Genomic DNA, 23,790 nt, shown 5'->3' with positions numbered 1-23,790 from the left:
TTCTCCTCAACTCCCTGCTTAGCCTTCTACCTCTTACCTTAAATCTATGCTCCCTAGTTATTGACCCCTCTACTAATGGAAAAAATGCCTTCAGATTCACCCTAGCTATGTCCCTCAATCTTATACATCTCTATCAGTGTTCTCCCAACCTTCGCTGCTCCAAGGAAACAACCCCAGCCTATCCAATCTTATCTAGCTCAGACCCTTCAGCCCAGGCAGCAACCTGGTAAATCTTCTCTGCACCCTCTCCAGTGCAATCACATCCTTCCTATAATGTGGTGACCAGAACTGCATGCAGTACTCCAGTTGTGGCCTAAGCAGTGTTTTATACAGTTCCAGCATAACCTCCCTGTTCTTGCCTTTATTAGCTGAGATGTAGAATACAGGTATCCCATATGCCTTCTTAACTACCTTATCTACCTGCCCTGCTACATTCAAGGATCTGTGGATATGCACACCAAGGTCCCTCTGATCTTCAGTACTTTCCAGGGTCCAGTCATTCAAAGTGTAATCCCTTGCCTTGTTAGCTTTCCCTAAGTGCATTACCTCACACTTGGTTGAATTCCATTTGCCACTGCTCTGCCCACCTGACCAGTCCATTGATATCCTCCTGCAGTTTACAGCTATCCTCCTCACTATTTATCGCCCTACCAATTTTCATGTCATATCCCCTACATTTAAGTCCAAATCATTTATGTACACCACAAACAGCAAGGGTCCCAGCACCAAGCCCTTTGGAACCCCACTGGAACCAGACTTCCAGTCATAGAAATATCCCCCTCCAATCACCCTCTGCTTTTTGCCACTCAGCCAATTTTAGATCCAAAATGCCACTTTGCTATGGATGCCATGGGCTCGCTCTTTCCTGACCAGTCTGCCATGAGGGACTTTATCAAAAGCCTTGCTAAAGTCCATGTAGACCACATCAAATGCTTTACCCTCATCAAGACCCTGGTTACCTCCTCAAAAAATTTGATCAAATTTGTCGAACACTACCTTCCCTTAACAAATCCATGCTGACCACCCTTGATTAATCCGTATCTCTCCAAGTGCAGATATATGCTGTCCCTCTAGAATTCTTTTAACTTCCCCACCACTGAGGTTAGGCTGACTAGCCTGTAATTTCCTGGTCTACCCCTTCCTTTTTTTAATAATGGGACAACATTAGCAGTCCTCCAGTCCTCTGGCACTTTATCTGTGGCCAGAGAGGATTTGAAAATTACTACCTGGGCCCCTGATATCTCTTACCTTCCTCCCTCAGCAGCCTGGGATACATCTCATCCGGGCCTGTGGATTTATCCACTTTTAAAGCCGTTAAATCCGCTGGTACCTCCTCTCTCTCTCTCTGTTAGCTTCCTCTAATGTTTCACAGTCCTTCACCCTGATGTCTCTACCTGCGTTGTCCTTTTCCATTGTGAAGACTGACGCAAAGTATTCATTGAGGACCGCACCCATGTCTTCCAGGTCCACACACACATTACCTCCTATGGTCCCTAATTGGCCCTACTCTTTCCCTAGTTATTCTCTTGCTGTTTACATATCTAAAAAACCCCTTTGGGTTTTCCTTTAATCTACCCACCAATGTGTTCTCATGCACTTCTCTTAGCTTCCCTAATTCCCTTTTTAAGTTCCCCCTGCACATTTTATATTCCTCTAGGGACTCTGCTGTATTGTGCCCTCGGTATCTGCCATAACCTATGTGCACAAATCAGTGCAGGTGGCAGGACAGATTGTAAGTAGTTAAACAGGCATGCTCGATCCTGGCTTTATAATTGGAGGCAAAGAGTACAAAAGCAAGTACTTCGTTACGAAACACTGGTTCGATCTCAGCTGGAGTATTATGTCCAATTCTGTGCACCACACTAGGAAGGATGCAGAGGCTTTAGAGAGTGTAGAAAAGATCTACTGGAATGTTTCTGGGGTTGAGGAGCTTCAGTTATGTGATAGATTGGAGAAGGTGGGGTGGTTCTTCACGAAGAGAGGGTTGAGAGGAGATTTGATAGAGGTGCTCAAAATCATGAGGGGCCTAGACAAAGTAGATCAAGAAAAACTGTTCCCATTGATGGAAGGGTCGAGCTCAGAGGTTACTGACAAAAGATTTAAAGGCAACATGAGGAAAATTCCTTTCTGCAACAAGTGGTTACAATCTGGAACATGCTGCCTGAAAGGGTGATGGAGGTAGATTCAATTGTAGTTTTCAAAAGGAATTGGATATGCATTTGAAAGGAAACAATTTGCAGGGCTACAGGGAGAGAGTAGGGGAGTGGGACTAGCTAAATTGCTGTTGCAGAGAGCCAGCACAGGCTCAACAGGCTAAATGACCTGACCCTGAGTAAATCCAGGTTTTTAATGGATGGGTGAAATCACAAACCTTTCTCAACTAATATAGTAGATTTAGAGGGGTAGAGTTTTTGCTTTAGGTACCATCAGTGATCGCACCTAAAATTGTGTTGAAAAGCGTTCACCTGCCCCTGTTTTTACTCCCTAATTTGCATATCACTAAATGCAAATCTCTCATGAACTAACAATCAGCAGTGTTTTAAAACATAATTTAAAAAAATTGTTTTGCTTTTTTTGAAAAAAAGTTCTTTGATGTGTTTAAGAATGGTAACGTGGTGCAGTTTACCTAATACAGCTGAAAGTGAGTTTATCACAAAAAAAATAGGCATTTGAAATCAGTGGCAATCCACCATGTGTAACACGATTTCAAATTACTAAAAATGACGATATATCAAAACATTTTCTAGTTGGATTGGGATATCAAAAAATGTTCTAGTTGGATTGGGTGCAATAGTGAGCTTCTTAAATCTGGAAATAAATTTGTAATATATGTATTGGTGTCGCTGCACCCAAAAGTTATTGTTTAATTTTTTTTGAACCTACTCAGAAGGCCTGCAAACAACTGTAATTAGTGGATGCTCCAATGCTGATTATTTCACCTTGGGCCATGACCAGTTTTGTGGCCCTGCATCTAGCAGTGTTTTTAAAACTAGTGAGTAAGATCGTGGAGACTCATTGCATTGAAAGCAATTTGCACTTAGTGCTGTGGTCTTTTGCACCAGTTACACTGATATCACGGGACTGCATTGTAAATTTAAAGTGCAATTGAGTTGAAATTCCAGGCCAAATTGTTTAAATCGATTGAAAAGCGGATTAATGTCTGACAGTTCATCGCACTGTGCTGTGCCTAAAGTTGAGCTAAACAAAGATCAGCTCTGAATATTGCATGAATCCTTTCAATCATTGCAATATATTCAAAATATAAGTGTCTGACATGGCCCAGTTAATGAACATGTATGTTGTTTTCATTTTTTGTATGCTTTTTAGTACTGTAATAATTAGCCAGACAATGAAAATGGATTTTAAATCTTAAGGTGCCCTTTGTCCCCATGAATGACTATTCTTTTAAACATTGCTGTATTTGCATTTCCTGGGCATTGCCAGAATATAATTAATATTAGGTAAAGTGTGATGTTACTTTTAGGAGGACTTAGAGACCAATAATGACAAATGTCCAAACTAAATAATATGAATTGGGAGAATGGAGCTTTATCAAATTTATCATTTTCTGCTTTCTTGAAGGTTTGTAATATATTATGACAATATTATTAGCATTTTTGTGTTCAATTCTTGTTTCTTATCAATTAAATGCTCCCAATCAAATAAGAAAGCTATGATTGTAAAAATCCATTATCAACACTGTAAATATGTTGGTCAAATTATCAATCTGTATAGATGGGTTTGTTATCTAAAATCCAAAGGAATGCTGTATTTCCAAATAAAATATGCTTTTTCAAAATAGGACATGCACTAAAACCACAAGTGGCCTCAATTTTTACTTCATTTTTGGATGGACTGAAAAAGTTCTACATTACCAAGGTATGTTCAATTTTTCAGTTTTTCAACATTGTAAAGTAATACTTTTCAATAAAGTAGAAAGATAAGCTAGGTATAACTCACCCACAGAAGCTAAAATTTCAGCACAAGCACTGAAGTTTTATAAATCATCGCTCTGCTTTTGTCAAAATTGTTAGGATATTTGTAAGTTGCATTTATGAAGAGCAATTTAAGGTGAGTCAGACGGTCTCGGCTTTTTCCCACTGTGCACTTTATTAAAATGGAATAATTTGCTTTCATTCCATATAGTATTGTATCTAATGACCTGATCGGCCACCAAATCCCCTTTTGCGTACACACACCTCCAGCCCATGTTTGTGTTGATGTGGTGTACATGACTTCCAAAAAGCATTTGATGAAGTGTCACACAACAGATTTGTGAACAAAGATGGAGCTTATGGAATAAAAGGGGCAGTAGCAACATGGATACAAAATTGGCTGAGTGGCAGGAAACAGTGGTGGTGAATGGTTGTTTTTCGAACTAGAGGAAGGTTTATAGTGGAGTTCCCCAGAGATCAGTGTTAGGACCATGCTCTTCCTGATATATATTAAAGACTTACACCTGTGCACAGAGCACAATTTCAAAATTTTCAGATAATATGAAACTTGGAAGCATTGTGAACTGTGAGGATGATAGTGTAGAACTTCAAAAGGACATAGACAAGTTGGTGGCAGATGAAATTTAGCGCAGAGAAGTGTGAAATGATTCACTTTGGTAAGAAGAATGCAGAGAGACAGTATAAAATAAAGGATACAGTTCTAAAAGTGGCGCAGAGGGACCTGGGCGTACATGTGCATAAATCATTGAAGGTGGCAGGACAGGTTCAGAGTGGCTAATGAAGCATACAGTATCATAGGCTTTATTAATAGGGACATAGAGCACAAGAGCAAGGAGGTTGTGTTAAATTTGCGTAAAATACCGGTACAGCCTCAACTGGAGTATTGCATTTACTTCTGGGCAGCACGTTTTAGGAAAGATATGAAGGCATTAGAGATGGTGCAGAAAAGATTCATGATGATGTTTCCAGGGATGAAGAACTTCAATTGTGTAGAAAGATTGGAGAAGTTGGGACTGTTCTCCTTGGAAAAGAGGAGTTGAGAGGTGATTAGATAGAGGTATTCAAAATCAGAGTCTGGACAGAATAGATGGGGAGAAACTGTTCCCACTGGTGCAAGGATCGAGAACCAGAGAGCACAGATTTAAAGTAATTAGCAGAAGAAGCAATGGTGACATAAGGAAAAACGTTTTTACACAGTGAGTTGGTAGGACCAGGAGTGCCTGCCTGAGAGTGTGGTGGAGGCAGGGTCATTTGAGGCTTTCCAAAGGGAATTGAAAAAGGAAATATTTGCAGGTCTATGGGGAAAAGGTAGGGAGTGGCACTAGGTGAATTGCACCTTCAGAGGACCAGCACAGACACCACAGGCCAAATGGCCTCCTTCAGTGCTGTAACCATTCTAAGATTCCAAGTGACCTTTTGGCAGAAGCTGGTGATTAACCTTTAGAGTAAACATACAGAACTAACTTAGTTTGTTGTTGACAATATTCTAAATGAATTAAGAAAAAACTTGGTTTTTTCCTATAAAAGTCGTGTGAATATGTTTTTACGCAAATTGCTACTGCAGCATTTGTCGTTATCTAAATTATATTGGAAATCATAGCTTTTTTGCTGAGTTTTACATTTTAAAGTGTTACATTGCTTTGAATACAGTCATTTTATTTTCTGTTTACAAATGGGAAGTTGAGGTAAATCAGATTGTGATTTTCAGCTTTACTATTTATTCAACCTCCATTTAATAGTGTAACCATTAGGATTTGAACTCCTTTCAGCAATTTTCTGATGCAAACTGCTTGATAGGTTTTGCATATTGACTTTGTCCATTACAATCTGAAATTTGGATGCTTTACTCTGCTGTGCTGAGTTGATGTAGTTTGAGCAGAGCAATTCCCTAGCTAACAAAGATACCAGATACTGAACTTGTGTAAAATTCCTGTCATCAATTGTTGCAGGCTGAAACTACAGTTTGATTTATACAAAGAAAGATATGGCCAGCTATTCTAAGGCACAAGTATTATTTTAGAATATATATACAATTACAATGAATTTTTGAAGACCATTTTTTCTCAGTTTCCGGAAAACTCTAGAATGATGGTCTCTTGTAATGAAACATATTTTATGAATTACAAAGTTTCCAAACTTGCTTGTTCTGGCCGTGATCAAAACATCCGTCGCTACTTGAACTGCTGAGCGCCAAATTGTTTTACCTCTATTGACATATATGTAATTCCCTTAAAGATTGTCCTTGGCAGCCAACTTTAATTTTACATATTATACACAATTGGCAAGGTATCAGATTAACAAATTCATGGATGACGACTTCAATTCCATTAAATAGCTCAATAGAGGAAACCCGATTGACTTGAGTTAGTTGTCAGTCATAATCCTGCCTTGAGAGCTGTTGTTTACCATCATTTTAAACACAATATCCCAATCAAAAAGTGTCTTAGCCTAATTGAGCGAAGCGCCCAGCACTACAAGTGAAATATGTGATTTCCAAGCAACTATTTTAACTTCTAAATGTGGGTGGAATCACTTTAGTAGAGTAATCACAAAAAGATAGGTGAACAGGAGTATTATAGCATGTAACAACAAGGTATTATGCTAAGGAAGTTGACCTTTTCTACAGAGCTAGAAACTGTAACTGCTTTGAGTAAACAGCCTGAATTATTCAGATTTTGCTTGCTATTTGCTGGAAAGTTTACAGTTTAGAGGATGCATAATTAGACCTAGCAGGTCAAACTGGGGATTCATGAGATGCTATGGACCCTTAGCAGGAAAAGAACTGTATCCCACAACAACCTGTAACCTCATTACCTGGCATTTCCCTTACTCTACCATTACCATCAAGCCAGGGCCAACCCTGGTTCAATGAAGAGTGTAGGAGAGCAGCACCAGGTATACCTAAAAATGAGGTGCCAACCTGGTGAAGCTATAACAAAGGGAGGGACTACATGTATGCTTGACAGCAGAAGCAGCATGCTATAGACAGAGCTAAGCAATCCCACAACCAACAGATCAGATCAAAGCTCTGCAGTCCTTCCACGTCCAGCGGTTGAACAATTAATATTGAACAATTAAACAACTAACAGTATAAGTGCAAAAGACAAGACTTAAGCGTTTGAAACCATCATCAGCCAGGAGTGCTGGGTAGATGATCCATGTTGGCCTCCTCCTGACCTCCCCATGACATTCAGTGGCTTTACCATTGCTGAAATCCCCCACCACCAGTATTCTAGGATCACCATTGATCAGAAACATCACTAGATGGGGCTATATAAATACTCTGGCCACAAGAACAGGCCAGGGGCCTGTTGTTCTGCAGTGGGTAACTTGCTCCCAAAACGCTTTCCACATTCAAGGCACAAGCTAGGAGTGTGATGAAATAGTCTTACTTGCCTGGATGTGTGCAGTTCCAACAATGCTCAAGAAGCTCAACAACTCTCAGGACAGAGCAGCCCGCTTGAAAGGCAACCTATCTACCATCTTCAACATTCCCTCCTCCACTGGTGCACAGTGGCGGCAGTGTGTACCATTTACATGAAGCACTGCAGCAACTTGCCAAGGCTTCTTCAGCAGCACCTTTCTAACTTCGTGACTTCTATCTCCCTAAAAGGACAAGGAATGCAGACGCATGGGAACACCATCACCTGCTGTCCACTTATTTATTTTTTAAAATTCTGTCAAATGAACTAAGTTCTGTGATTATCAACTAGCATGTTATAACTGCAATGTTTGATTTAATATGCTAATTCATGCAGTCTAATTTTTCAGAACATTTTTGCTCGTGTTTTTTATTATTTCATGAGATGTGGGCATCGCTAGCAAAGCCAGCATTTGTTGCTCATTCCTAGTTGCCTTGAACGGAGTGGCTTACTAGACTATTTCAGAGGGCAGTTAAGATTCAACCATATTGCTGTGGCTCTGGAGTCACATGTAGGCCAGACTGGGTAAGGATAGTCGACTTCATTCCAGATTTGATTTCCCACATTTTAGGGGAATTAGGACTGTTTCCCCTCCTTAAATGTACCATTAGAACCTGGTAGTTATTCTAAAATGCATTTAATTGAACCATTCAAGTGTAAATATTTAAAATATCTCTGGTTTTAGATGCAACATGACCACACCTTCAAATTCTGTTTAATAATTTCATACTTTTATTTCCACAGTTCAAGGGATTTGATCCAAATGAGTTATGCGTAGCTACCCTACTTTTTGAGGGTAGCAGAGAAAAGGTTCTTCAACAAGAAAAACATGTTTATGATATTGCTGCCAAAGTTGGGTAAGACTTCAAAAAATAAATCTGGACCATATAATGAATTACAAAAATTACTTTTCTAGTTCCATTTACATACAGTGCAGTTACATATCCCTACCACCAAGACATCAAGGTTCTATAATAATTAACATACAATGTAAGGTAGAAGTCATTGTATATGAGGTGGAGAGTGAAATCAATAGCTGTTAAAACTGTTCACAACCTCTTTGGCTTTTTAAAAAAGTATCTGGATCCTGCATGCTTTAATTTTTGCTGTATAGACATAGTATAAGAAATAGGAGCAGGAGTGAGCCATGCAGCCCCTCGAGCCTGCTCAGCTATTCAGTAAGGTCATGAGACCATGGATGATCTGATCTTGAATTCCACTGCACTTTCCTGCCTCTCCCCATAACCCTCAACTTCCAACAGTTCAAGAACCTGTTTATCTCAGCCTTGAGTATATTGAATGACCTGTCTTAAATAGGCACTAAAATAAAAGCAAAATACTGCAGATGCTGGAGATCTGAAATAAAAACAATGTGTTGGAAAAACTCAGCAGGTCTGGCAGCATCTGTAGAAACAGAAACATAGTTAATGTTTCAAGCCCAATGTGACTCTTCTTTGGAACTGAATGGAGGTAGAAACGTGATGGGTTTTATGCTGTTGAAAAAAGAGAGAGGGTCAGGTGGAACAAAAAAGGAAGGTCAGGGATGGGTTAGAGGGTGGGGGAGATTAAATACCAAAGATGTGAAGGAACAAAGGGCAAAGGGAGTGGCAATGGTAGTAGTAAAGAAACAAAGCGTTAGTCTCAAAACCATTTCTCCACAGATGCTGCCAGACCTGCTGAGTTTTTCCAGTACTGTCTGTGTATATGTCTTAAATAGACGACCACTAATTCTGAGACTATGCCCCTTAGTTCTAGATTCCCCTACGAGGGAAACACCCCCTCAGCATGTGCCCTGTCAAACCCCTTCAGAATCTTATATTGTCCAATAAGATAACTTCTGATCCTTCTGAACTCCAATGTGCATAGGCCCAATCTGCTCAAGTTTTCCTCTTAAGACAACCTCTTCATCCCAAGAATCAACCTAGTGAATCTTCCTGAACTGCCTCCAATACAAGTTTATCTCTCCCTACACTAGGACCAAAACTGTACACAGTACTCTTAAGTGTGGTGTCACTCAGGCTCTACATGGTTATAGCAAAACTTCCCTACTTTTATATTCCACCGTATTTGCAATGTTCCATTTGCCTTCATAATTACTTGCTGGACCTGCATGTTAACTATGTGATTTGTATATGAGCAAACCCAGATCTCTCTCTACTGCAGCATTCTGTAGTTTCTCTATTTAAATAATATTTTGCTTTTTTATGCCTCTTACAAAAGTGGATAACCTCATTTTCCACATTTTGCCAATATTTGCCCACTCACTTAGCACATATGTATCCCTTTGCAGACTCTTTGTGTCCTCCTCACAACTTGCTTTCCTACTATCTTTGAATTGTCAGCAAATTTGGCTGCAATACACTTGGTCATTCATCCAAGTCATTAATTTAGATGGTAAATAGTTGAGGTTCTAGCACTGATCCCTGTGGTATCCTATTACAATTTGCCAACCTGAAAATGACCTATTTATTCCAACTCTGTTTTCTGATAGTTAGCCAATCCTTTATCCATGTTAATATATTACCCTCAACACATGAGCTCTTATTTTGTGCAGTAACCTTGTATGTAGTAACTTATTGAATGCTTTTGGAAATCCAAATACACTACATCTACAGGTTCTCCTTTACCCACTCTGCCCATTACATCCTTAAAGAAACTTAATGAATTTGTCAAACATAATTTCCCTTTCTTACAATCAAGCAGATTCAACATGGTTTAATGATGATTTCTAAATGTCTCGCCACTGCTTCCTCAATAATGTGCTCCAGCATTTTCCCAATGAGGGATGAAAGACTAACTGCCCTATAGGTCCAAATCTTTCATTCAGGGTCAGAACCCCTATTTCCAATGCTGATCAGACAAAAAGAAGTACACACTTACCTTCCTCCAGTTTTTTTCTGGGCAATCTTCCGATGGAGGATCTTGAAGAGCTCAGTCAGCGCAGGAAACCTCTGAGAGAGCAGCGGTGAGAATCCATGCGGAAACCACATTCCTTTTTTACGACAGTAGCTGCTGTATTTTGGAAGATAGAGTTTAAATGTCCCAAAGCTTCTTTGAAAAACTACAAGAGAGGCTAAGTGGGTAAGGTGGTAGGGTGTGTGACAGGGTTAGGTGGGTAAGGAAAGTAGTCAGGGGGTACAGTGGGTGAGGTAGGTGGGAAGGAGGTAGGATGGGTGAAGTAAGTGGGCAAGCTAAGTGTTTGAGGGTGTAGGGTGGGTGAAGTAAATGGTTAAGGAGTAGGATTGGTAAGTGGTTAGGGTGGTAGGTGGGTAAGGTGGTGAAGTCGGGGTGTTGGGGTGTTTTCAGGTGTAGGGTCTAGTCAGATCGGGTCAGGGGAATTGGGGAGGCCGGTGGGGGGACTCAGGTGGCGGGGACTAGTTGAGTTGGAGGAAGCTCGGGGTGGAGTCGGTGGAGTGCTACTTTCTGGATTCCCATACCTGCTTCACAGGTATGTCGTCACACCGTCCGCTGTCCCTGACCACAGACCAAATCTGAAGCATTTAACCTATGGGGTGTGTCTGCCTCCTATAACAAAGTGTCCAGGTAACTTTCTCCCTCCCTGATGAATTGCATTGTCCAAAGCTCGGACTCCGCATCAACTCTAAGCTGAAGTTCCTTGAGCTGCAGACATTTAAACCAAATGTAGTTGTTGTGGGTCACACTGGTGTCACCAATTCCCACATGCTAGTGCTGCAAAACCTAATAGCCCAGCCATTTAAAAAAAATTTAACTAATTGTGTTTTTAAGTTTTGAGATATCTCTCAGTTGTCAATTTGTATTTAATCTGGGTAATAACCTTCTTTAATTTATTAGTCAGACGATTAAGGTTTTTACTGTAACTGGGTCCACAATTCTCATTAAACCGTTTTAGTTTAGGTTTTTAAAAAATATTTCAAGTAACATCCCTTCCCCCACCTCAGCAGCTTCCTTGCACTCTGGTGAATCCTGCTGTGTCTAGTATTCTTATTAATTCATTTACAGTTTTACTTACTCCGATTAGCAGGATTGTTACCCAGTCTGTTGTTCAATTCATTCCGGGTGGATGATAATTCTGGATAGATGATAAAAGTTTCTACCAAATAGTTGCAAGTTAATAAATGAGAATGAGGGTTGGGTGTGTTTGTTTTTAAATGTAAAAGAAACAAAAAAACTGTAAATCCTCATTCTGTTCAGTATTTTTTGGAATGTTATGATCTATTTCTTACCCCCCCCCCCCCCCCCCCCCCCGCCCACAATTATTGTGCATCAACCTGCACTGACTTTGCATTTACCAGCACACAAATGTCAAGTGTAGAAAAACAGAGGCCCATGCATATGTTTTGAAATGCAAAAAGAGTGCTGAATTCTGGCCCCCAATTAAAACATAAACTCATCAAATATATCAGTGAATAAAAGGTTTGATATCTGAGAGCTGTTGCCTTGCCTCTGTTAAGATGAATGTTTTTGATTACAGGGGCCTGGCAGCTGGAGAAGATAATGGACAACGGGGCTATATGCTAACATTTGTTATTGCTTACATCCGGGTATGTTTCTTATAGAAGTATTAAGTTTCTGTTTTCATTTTAATTTAGTAATTTTGGTATATTTTCCTGTAGACAGCAAAAAATTTTGGAGATGAATTTGGGGAAAAATTGAAAGTTCTAAACCGGATGGAAATATTCAATACAGAACCATTACTAACAGTTTCACATTAACATGCTTCTAGCCAGCAATTTTTTAATGGGCCTGTTAAATTTAAAACTTTTACAAAAATTTGATTCACATTCTTCTCAACTCTTTAAGCAGCATTAGTAATCAAAATAATGAGGAGCTTCAAGTTCCTTGTAACTAGAAGCTAATTGTTCATCGGTGAGGATGGGAGCGTGGTAATTTTTCTTTCAGTGTGAACCATTGGTAAATTTGTTCTTATAGCATGGATGTCTCACCTAATGCAAAGGCTTAGAATTGGTAAAACGTATTTGTGGATTACTGGTTGGAATATTGGTCATGGAAAAACAAACGCCACTGTTTCTACAAGAGACCAGGCTTGCGAAGAGCAGATCACTGAAAGAAAAACATTACAGGTACACCTGGCAGGGGAAGAGTTGAGAGGAAATGTGTGAGCAAGGTGCAGGTTTTGCTATAAAGAACTCGCTACTCTTGTTGTTAGAACTCCCCCCATAAATGGTTCAGAACATGTTCCCTCCATCTGCTTTTCAACTCAGGACCAGTTAACCTCATGATGTTGTGCTCCATGACCAGTTCTTTGAGGAGCTTGACACTGCTATCAGCAGAATCCCTAATTCAGGACATCTTTACCTATTGGTGGAATTTCAATGCAAGATTTGATGTGGACTGAGGTATGGCCCTTCTGCCTCAAGACATCATGGCTTGGGAAAGATAAATGAGAACGGACAGAGACTACTTGAGCTTTGCTGCTACCATGAGCTTCATGTAACTGCACCTTCAGAACAAACCATGCCACAATGTGTCCTGGAGATGTCCAAGATCAGGACATTGGCACCAGCTGGATCTGATTGTCACCAGATGTGACTGTTTGAATAGCATTCTCAACACCTTTCAGCTACCACAGCACTGACTGTGATATAGATCACTCCATGATGTGGACCAGTGTTTGGATGCTAATGGTCAAACCAAATTCTTTACTGGTGTGAGAGTCAGTCCATTTACTGTTGAAGATTTTTCATTCAGAGCAGAAATGCTGTCCTGTATCAACATCAGCTATACTACCTACCCCAGGTAGAAATCAAAGTTCCCCAATTCGATTGAATGTGCACCTTCTGGTATTCCCAAACAGAGTGAAGAAGCAAAATAGAACATACTTCGAGAAACATTCACAATGCCACACTTTCAACATTTCGGAAACAAGAGCAGAGAAATGCTGACTGGTTTGAGGCTAACGTCATTGTGATGGAACCTGTCATTCAAGCCCAGCGGTCCGCTCTCATTAATTACAAGAGAGATCCGAGCAAAAAGACTCAATGCGCTAGAGCCACTCAAAGTGAAGTCCAAAAGACTGCTAGGCAGTGCATCAGTGACTACCAGCTACAACTTTGCCATAATGTTTTTTGACATTGAATGCTAGGGATATGTATGAAGGGGAAAAACGCAAGAAGTCCATCAGCAAAGAAAGTGGATCCATTGAAGACAAAGGCAGGGGAGTCATCACCGACTACAGTAAGCAGCTGGTGAGATGGGTAGGACACTACCTTGAGTTGTATTCTAGGGAGAACACTGTCACCAAAGAAGCTCTAGCCAACATAGAAAGTCTGCCTATCATGGTAGAGCTGGATACTGAACCCACAGTGGAAGAACTTAGTAAAGCTAATGACTCACTTACTATGGGCAAAGCTACAGGTGCTGATGCTCTACCGCTTGAACTCAACAAGCATGGAAAACTGGCACACCAGTATCTGCACAAACTTCTGTTTCTGCTGGAGGGAGGGGGACGTGCCCTGTGATGTGTGATGCAAAGCTTCTGATCCTATACAAAAACAAGGAAGACCACAGTGATTGCAGCAACTATCGAGGCATCTCCCTGCTGACCATCGTGGAAAAAGCATTTGCCTGTGTTGCACTTGCCAGACAGCAGATCCTGGCGGATGCATCTATTTGAAATCCCAGTGAGGCTTCACAATTGGAAGATCTACAATTGACATGAACCTCCTGGTCCAGCAGCTGCAGGAGAAATGTCACGAACTGTATACTGCCTTCATCAATCTCACCAAGGCATTCGACCTTGTAAGCAGAGGCGATCTATTTAAGCTGCAGGAGAAAATTGGCAGTGTGCCATAGCTGCATCGGAACCCTTTGGCATCCACAAATGGGGGCAAATATGGTTGTGTTCTGGCATTGACACTCTTTGGCATATTCTTCACTTTGCTGGTGTCATATACTTTCAGGTTTTCTACAGAGGTGTCTACTTACATACCAGAACTGATGGAAAGCTGCTTTACCTTTCTCGCCTGAGACCCAAGACAAAAGTGTGCCAAGTCCTCCTCAGAGTTGCTGTACACTGACGATGCTGTATTAACGTTCCATACCGAGGAACACCTTCAGCATCAAATGGACTGACTCACACCTGTAAAGAATTTGGTTTGACCATTAGCATCAGAAAGACAAATGAAATGATCAAGGATGTTGCCATACTCCCATCCATCAGTATTGACAATGTGACAGTGGAGGTTCTTGATAGCTTCACATATCTAAGCTCCACAATCACCAGCAATCTGTCAGTTAATGCTGAAATCAACACATGTATCGCAAAAGCTGAAGTTATGTCCAGGCTGAGTAAGTGTATGTGGAACAACAGCAACCTGACTGAGAACACCAAACTGCAAGTCTACCAAGCCTGCATCCTCAGCGCAATCCTCTAAGGTGGTGAGACCTGGACAACATGCTAAGCAGGATAAAAGGCTAAAGCTTCAACCTTCTCTATCTCAGATATATCCTTAGCGTCACTTGGCAGGATACTAGAGCATGCTAATTCTGTCAACATACACTCATTGCTAAGCCAATGATGTCTGCACTGGCTCAGCTACGTTCATCGGATGGATGATAGTCATGTACCCAAAGACCTTCAGTACATCAAACTGGCCATTGGGTCACAGCCTTCAGGGCATTCATATCTCTGCTACAAGGACACCTGCATGCACGATATGAAGATGACATTGACACTGAAAACTGCAAGATGGTTGCAACCTCTGGAGGCTGACTATTTGGAAGGACATTGGAAGGGACGAAAAGAAATGAAAAGCTCAGCTGGCCGAGAAGAAGGCCCTGAGTAAACAGAGGCCAGTGAATTGTGCACTCTCAGCGCATGTCTTCCTCTGCAGCAAATATAGCAGAGACTGCCATGCCAGAGTGGGGCTCCTGAAGCACACCAGGCGATGCTTAACAGAGCCGATCACTACGGTGCAAACCGTCGTCTTACAAGACGGAAGGTTGCCATTATTTCTATAGCTGACAGCAAATTAAATAGAATGCCTTGTATTCTGATGATGGGGAACTTTTTTATAGATGTTTTAGAATAAGGTTACTGTTTATAGTATAAGAAATACTATTTCTAACACTGCTGTATGTTCCTTAGGACTTGGGCATGGACTATTACATCATAGGAGAATCGTTTGAAACCTCTGTTCCTTGGGACCGGTAAAGAATTCTTGTAAACATTTCTTACTGATAAGTATTTTTATTCTGCTTTGTAGCATTTGTATGTTGATGAAATAGTTCATCTTTATTATAAATGTAATTTCTAGCTTGTACAGCTCTGTCTAAAGAAAACTGTTCATTTTTAAAACCTGCAGTACCACCAATATCTTTTAATGTTGCATACATTGCAGAGGAGGCCAAAATGCACATTCCTGTATTGCCCATGATGACAGTCACTGGAATAGGCCCAGCACCATGATATTCTGGTAATCTGCAGTCCCTCTAGGAATAGACATTAAGAACAATGTCTGCTGTTATTGTGCACTCTTATTGATAACAGCACATAACCCAAACTTCATGCATAACTCCCATGGGAGTAATTAAGCAGATTATAAATTCTCAGTGTGCCTTTCCCTATAGTATGAGCCACTTCAGTGTTATCTTCAGACATTCACTCTATACTTCAGCTACTTGTGGTGTGACAAGCTAAATTGGAGAAGAAATTTGGGTCATCAGTCAGCGTAAGGGTCAAGTAAAATATCAGTTCTTGAAGAGATTCAGTTTGGTTTTGACCCATTGGCTATTCTTACGCAATCACAATTTTTAAGGTATGTTCATGACTTAATTCCCCCTACCCAATCCTGGAGAGGAGTATGTTATAACTAGCAGAAAGTGAACTTTTTGGAATTGCAAGTGTCCACAGTGGGAAATGGCTCAACTCCTCAATCACCTGTACTAAGACCATATTCAAAAATCCATCTATTAAATTCAGTTGGCAAGGGGGTCAGTAAGTTTTGACAAATATATATATATATATATATATATTATATATATATATGTTAAATGCAAATTATCTACTTAATATCTATTTTTAGTGCACTGGTGCACTTTGTGTTAACAAACATGCTTTTGAGAAATGTGTTTATTAACTTTCATGTGCCAAATTTCTTATCTGTTCCCCTCTCAATGTTCTAGTTTTAGTTGGGCCACCAAAAAGCACTTTATTTTGTATCTTTTGCATTTGCTCATGCTTCTATTTTTCTTATACAACAACATATGAATTAGGAGCAGGACTAGGCTCTAGACCTATATTTATGGAAATGTTCCAAGTTTCATTCTGGTTCAGTTACTTGCATTCTTGCCTTGAGGTCAACAGTTTGGTTCAAATCTTACTTGTGGGCTGGCACTTCAATGAAATACTGAGACATTGTTGTATTATTGTAGGTGTAGTCTTCCATTCGAGACACAGTTGTTGGCTCAGGTAGACTTAAAAGATCCCATGGCACTAAGAACAGGAATTGTGTGCTCTATCCTGACTATATCATTCTTCCCTGAATCAACATGTTTATATTTTTCAAAATGCAAATCTGCTGTTTGTGTACCTTTTGCAGTGTGCAAATTAGTTGCCACACTTGACTACATAACAGTGACTAAACTTTGAGACATCTTGAGAATGTGATAAGGTGCTATATAAATGCAGTCTTTCTTTGTAGAAGGATGTCTGAGGAAAATAACACTTAATCTATTCTTTAAATTTGATTAACCTTTTTTAAATTCGAAGGATTTTTTTTTTCCTCAGCACTAACTTTGTCACTTGGCCTCCTATAGTCAAAACATAGTGATTATGTTATATGTAGGCCTTGAGGTTTATGGTCTCAAAGTTGCATCCTAATTCGGCAGGCTTTCTCATGATCTGGTGAATGCCTTAAATTTGACAATAGAAATCATGCCCTTAAAACTGGATTGTTCACATCTAGTAGTATCTCCTAAATTTCTTCAGTTTGGATCTAACGATCACATTTTTGCAATCACTTTATAACGGATAATTGTATTGGGATATAAAAGTGAAAATGTATGTGGCATTTAATGCATTATCATCTCTAATATGTTTAAAAACCTACACCTGTATTCACTTCCTGTCTATATAACTACTTTTTGTCAACTTATTGTCAAACCTTTTTGCTAGCCTTTTCCATTATAAATTCCTTTGTCCACATTTATATTGAAAATTACCCAAGTAAACTCTTGTACTGTCTTTAAACCTTGCCAGTAGTGGTGCTGTAGTGACTCAGTTTACATCTCCAAGCTTCTTGGCTGGTTCTGCACAAATTCCTGTGCTTCAGCTAACTTCGCAAAATTGTAGCGCGTTTTGCTATTATAAATATAAAAGTACTATATAAAAAAGGACAAAATATATGAATTTAAAATTGGAACTTATTTGAGCCCACATACCTGCTCTTTCACCCTACTGGACCTGAAGACTACATTTAATATTGCATCCTTGTGTACAGCATCGCAAAGGATCAACCAGTATATCTTATTCGGCATTATAAGATCAATTATGTTGATGATCCAGCTGTGGTTAATATATAATTAACATATGCGATATATGCTGATGAATTACTTGAACACAAAATGAATATACATGGTACAGTAGTTTAATTTTTTTTTAAAAATCACTCATTGCTATTACTTCTGGCATTGCAGAAGAATTGGTTCAGGAAGACAAACTTTAAACAGACTTTTATCAGCATTTGTTCAGCAGACAAACTATTTCACCTATAAATAGACCCAATGTTTTACTCTGAATATGTATTTTAGGGTGATTGACCTCTGCAGGAATGTGAAAGAGAAACTAGTAAGAGAATGTAAAGAAAAAGGTGTTCAGTTTCCTCCTCTTGCTACATGCAGGTAAGTTTTTTTTAAATTCAGCTCTCAACAATGTTTGGTTCATGTGATTTCCCACCTCTTATGCTATCCAGGTCTGCTATTTACAATTGTTTTACCCTTTGTCCATGTGAATGCATAATTGGCTAACTTGCCCTTTCCTGGGAATAACTCGCTGGCCAACATGTTTGCATTTGACCTTGCTGAACAAAACATGTTGAAATACAACACTTAATCCTATGGAACTTAATTCCCAAGCACCTATTGGGCAACTGGGCAAGATATATCTGATAATTTGACCTCTGTAAACATTGACCACAGTGAGCAAGGGACTATGTTTGTCAAGCCCAGTTCTGAGCAGACATTTGTAGTAATTATTATAATATAGCCTATTTTTTAACTTGCATTGAGAGGCAGTATTTGGAATAAACAAAAATTAATTTTGATGCATTTATTTTTACTAAGCTGTGCAATAAATAACTGGGGCACTCTTAAGTATTTTTAATTCAGAATTACAAAATGTAATCAGCTGTCAAACCTTCCCTGGTGTTTGTGGAACTTCTGTACCAAGTGGTAAACAGTATTGCTGACATAAGTAAGCAGGTTGAGTGCTTTGCTCACTTTTGAACAGAACAAAATGGCTACCTGCACCTTCAGGGTGGCTGTTAATTTCGCTTTACTCCTACTACCTCCATAGGTGACAGGGGAAAACCAGATCTTGAGGTGAGTTCAGATTCCTCTGAAGGCAGTAATGGTGCACTTTACCTTTGTAATACTGTTGCTGTGTAATAGTGCTGTAAAATAAATGCAGCCTTACTGTAACTTTTTTTTAAAATTGCTAACATGTTAGCAACAGTAACCTTTGCAATACTGTAAGAGACAGTCAGTCATAAGATGTAAACAATCACATCACAATTCTAATTGCAACAAACTTCACAGGTGACAACTGAACACCAAGACGTGATGGGAGATAGATAGTGGTATGTGGCAAAAGACTATAGTTGTTTTGAGACTTTTAAAGTAGAAAAGAGACTGTAGCTAGAGTAAATTGTAGGGGATGCAAAGGAGGCCAGAGCTATGAGTGGCCGATATGCTGAAACATGGTGCTAGAAAAGCGAGAAAAATTAACATGGGCCAAGACCACAGAGGGCCTAGTTGAGGAAATTAGTGTTGGTAATGAAAGGGCAGGAATTAGTGTTGGATAGGTGTGCAGAGTGGAGTTTGAATGAGTTGTAGTTTTTGAAGGGTGAAAATTCAGAGGCCCGTGAGTAGAGAATTGGAGTAATCAAGCTTTAGAGCTTTTCATTGGCAGTGTGAGTAAGGGCTAAGGTGGTCATGGTAGCTAGAATCTGGAACATTGAAACTCAGCAGCTTAAAGGAGGCGAGAAGGACAAAATCCATGAGATGAGTGTCTTTACAGCACTGCCTTTGGGCAAAAAGGAGCAGGAACACTTCCCCCAGGCTCAACATGCTAACCTGTTAGCCCCAACCCCTGCCTGCCTCAATCTGACCACTCTATCTTTCCCTCCTGCTCATCCCCCATCTCCTTCCTTGACCACCATCCAATCTTCTCCCCATAATCAGGATACCCCTGATCACCACGGGATGACTTCCTCTTCTGCAGCTATCTCTTTCATCTGCTCCGCCAGCCCCACCAAACTCCAATCGACCCATCTGCTCTCTTAGGCTTTGACCGTGTGAAGTAGGCTTCCTGCCCAAGAGGCCTCCAGCCTGTCAATTCAACTGTGGATTGGAATGCCAAAGAAAAAAAATTAAGCAGCCCTGCAGTTCAATTCTGCAGAACATTCAGGGAAAGCCCATCCTTCTGGGTTTCACCTTATAACAGCTACCCTGTGCAGAACCAGGCCATAGATTTCAATCAATGAACTTATATTAAAATGTATTAAATGTAAGAACAATATAACAAACTATTGAGAAAATTATTTGTGTGATTGTCCAACAAAACATTTTTCTTCTCTTCCAGAGTTACCCAAACTTATGATGCTGGGGCTTGTGTCTATTTCTACTTTGCTTTTAATTACAGGGGTATAAGCGACCCAATTGCTGTGTTTGAGCAAATTGAGGTAATGTTGTCCAGGTACTCCTGGAGCCTCCCCATTTCTTATTCTGAACTATTGTTTATTTTAAAGATATGTGTAATGTAAAAAATCAACTTTTGTTTGAAGATATTTTGAATTAATTGTAAAGTTTTATTAATTTGCAGAATGAGAACAGTAATATTGTGACTGGCTTCTATTTTGTGCAACTGATCCACGTCTTTTTTTTTCTGAACTCTGAAACACACCTGATCACCTACATGCATGTTTACAAATGGGAGTAAGATTTTGCAGGCCACAAAGTTCACTATGGTTACACAAAGTTGCACAAAGCTGAAGATTTGTTGTTGGTCCATAATCTAGTTGTTGGAACAAAGTTGTAGGTCGAGATAATCATCTTGGCCTATGCTTACTGAAGCTACTGTTGAGCTATTAAAATGTTTTGGTATCCTATTCCAGACGAGCTCTAGTGAAGGAAACAAACTCTAGTATGCAAACAGTCGCTTGGTAGTACAAAACTTGAATATTGCTGAAAAGAGAGACATGTTGCCAAAACGTCTTGTACTCATAGGACAAATGCAAGAATGCCAAATTTCAAATGATCACAATTTATCCTACAGGAGAGAAAAGGGTGCTGATTAGTTGGCAAGTCGAATCTGATTGGCCGAGACGTTGCCATGGAGAAAGCAAGGGGGAACAGGTAATTCAAGATAGGTGCAAGGCTTGAACGTATTCCTTTTGATTGCAGAGAACGGGTCCCTATGTATGTAGCTTCTAGCAAACATAAATGAGCCATGTTACGAGCTCGACTGAATATCTTAAATTGGCTCTTGCCATAGCTATTAGCGCCCTCAGGATTGTTCAGTAAGTGCCGCCCAATCACAAAGCGTTGAGTTGTTTGAGTACGGTCTGTACTTTGCTTATTATGATAACCAAAGGAACATGATGTTTGATTTGATCAGCCAGTTGTTGGGATGTATGGCCTATGTACCTGACATCGCACCAGCACTGAAATTCATGCATGACATTGCTCAATTGTGTGGTAACCAGAAAGTCGTTTTGGACTGATGACAACATCCTGTTCGTGGAAAATACCACTTGCATAACTACTGCATAGTAGCAGTGTGAAATGACTTGCTTAGCCTGATGTTCAGTTTTTGAGCTACTTTACCTTTCAATGGTAATTTGAGGTAGGTTGGGCACTTTTCGGGTCTGAAACTGATGGCCTTAGGCCCATTTACAAGTTTGCACAATCCACAGTGAAGAATGATCTGATCAGGATAGCGGTTGTCCCACAGCATAGTCTTGGTGCACCTATTTCTGTGTCAAGCTTGCCATCTGAGAAAATGACTAGGGCAGTATTAACAAGATTGTTGGCGAGGTCAATCTTATAGCACATGGAGCTATACGAATTCCAACATCTATATTGACCAGCGAAAGTAAGCTTGTGGTAGATAGTAGTGGCTTCCTTTTGTGGCACGTTCATAAATTATGCTCCTAGAATTGAACAAGCATTAGACAAGGTATAAAAACAAAAAACTACTGCGGATGCTGGAAATCCAAAACAAAAACAGAATTACAGTTCTGTTGAAGGGTCATGAGGACTCGAAACGTCAACTCTTTTCTTCTCCGCCGATGCTGCCAGACCTGCTGAGTTTTTCCAGGTAATTCTGTTTTTGTATTAGACAAGGTATTGCTATCAATATGTAGGTTGCATATAGTCTTGTGAAGATGAAGGAATCCTTCAAGTAAGTTGGAAACTCACTAAGCACGGGCTGTCGTCATTCACTAAACCATTTGAGTTGAGCTCGACCAAGCTTATTTATGAATGTGCCACTGATGGACACCATCGACGTTTGCACTGCATCGCTATATCACGGCAATATAGACACACCACCATTTTATGAATCTGTATTCATTGAACTTATGAACTCAGCAACTCATGCAGTCAAGTTCAGTATTAATGACGCCATGTATGCCCAAATAAATGGTGTGGCCATGGGATCCCCTCTAGGTCCAGCACTTGCTAATATTTTTATTGGTTTCCATGACAAATATGCTTTTGATGGAGGGAGCTCTAACTTCATGCCCTGTGCATACTTCCAATAAGTAGATGATGCTTTCGCGATCTTTGAGTCTGCAGTTCTGTGTAAGGATTTGCTTACAAACCTTAATAAGCTCCATCCTGTGCTCAAATTCACTTTTGAGATGGAGTTGTCTATCTTGCTCCTTTTCCTTGATGTGCTAGTTGAGAAATTCGCTCATGGGTTCTCCACTACTGCCTACCATAAGCCTTCTTCCACTGATCAGTAAACATGTTGTGATTCATATAGCTCCAAGCTGGAAGATTGGCCTTATCAGCAATCTTATAAATTGGGCCCTAGCTATTTGCTCACATTGCAAGCTTGATGTAGAAACAGAATGAATCAAAACTATCCTGTGGGACAATGGCTGTCCTGATTAGATCACTGACCATTGTGTATTGCACAAACTGGCAAATGGTCCACCACTGTCAGACCTGAAAAGTTCCCAGTCTACCTCAAATTACCCTGGAAAGACAAAGTATCTCAAAGATTTGAATAGGTTATGCAAACCATTTCACGCTGTTACAATGCAGTGGCTAAATGATGGATATTTTCCACTAACAGGATGCTGCCATCATTTCAGTGCTGATGTGATGCCAGTTACTTAGGCCATACATCCCAGCGATTGACTGATTTGAATCAAACAGCATGTTCCTTTGATTGTTTACAATAGGCAGAGTACAAACTGTACTCAACCAGCCCATGCTTACAAAATCCAAAACAAAACAAAGTGTCTACTGTTAGATACGATTTTGCGATTGCCCAACATTTGCTGAACAACCCTGAGTACGATAATAGCTACACTAACAACCTATTTAAAATACTCAGTCAAGCTTGCAACATAGCTCATTTATGCTTGCTAGAAGTGACATACATTTCTATGCAGGGACCCATTCTTTGCAAACAAAAGGAATATGCTCAAACCTTGCACCCTTTTTTTGAATTACGTTGGAGCTTGGGAAGCCTATAGTTGCCCTTTGGTCGCGGTGTTGCCAAGGAGAAAGCATTCGGAATTGATTTGCCAACCAATCAACACCCTTTTCTCCTGTAGTATAAATTGTTGTGACCATTTGACATTTGGCATTCTTGCATTTGTCGGAATGAATGCAAGATGAAAGGTTCAGCAAAATATATCTCTTTTTCAACAATGTTCAAGTTCTATACTACCAAGCTATAACTATTGGTTATGTATAGGGAAAACTTGAAGGATAGCAGTGTAACATGATCAAAAACGACTTGAGGTATGTGTTGATGAATGTATTTAACTAATGATTTAAATTCATTTTTATTAAATTATTAAATTAGGCTTCAGCCAGAGAAGAAATACTTGAGAATGGAGGAAGCCTTTCTCACCATCACGGAGGTGAGTACACTTTCTCATGTGCTTTCCCCTTCCTCTTGTAAGGCTTGTAATGTAACATTGTTCCAAAGGCTTCTGATGCTTCATTCAAGT

The 23,790-nt window shown here is 39.9% G+C and overlaps 1 protein-coding gene across 1 annotated transcript in view; it reads left to right on the top strand.

Moving 5' to 3' along the window:
* agps (alkylglycerone phosphate synthase) overlaps positions 1–23,790 on the top strand; it is a 160,284-nt gene that overhangs the window by 122,716 nt on the left and 13,778 nt on the right. Inside the window, exons 13-19 of the mRNA XM_078552025.1 lie at positions 3,803–3,879; positions 8,123–8,235; positions 11,832–11,901; positions 15,468–15,529; positions 18,131–18,220; positions 20,181–20,280; positions 23,643–23,700. Coding sequence (XP_078408151.1) covers positions 3,803–3,879; positions 8,123–8,235; positions 11,832–11,901; positions 15,468–15,529; positions 18,131–18,220; positions 20,181–20,280; positions 23,643–23,700 — 570 coding nt within the window. The remainder of the gene's footprint in view (positions 1–3,802; positions 3,880–8,122; positions 8,236–11,831; positions 11,902–15,467; positions 15,530–18,130; positions 18,221–20,180; positions 20,281–23,642; positions 23,701–23,790) is intronic.

The sequence above is a fragment of the Cetorhinus maximus genome, chromosome 11, assembly GCF_964194155.1.
Source record: "Cetorhinus maximus chromosome 11, sCetMax3.hap1.1, whole genome shotgun sequence".
NCBI lineage: Eukaryota > Metazoa > Chordata > Chondrichthyes > Lamniformes > Cetorhinidae > Cetorhinus > Cetorhinus maximus.
This window is presented reverse-complemented; position numbering and strand designations above follow the sequence as displayed.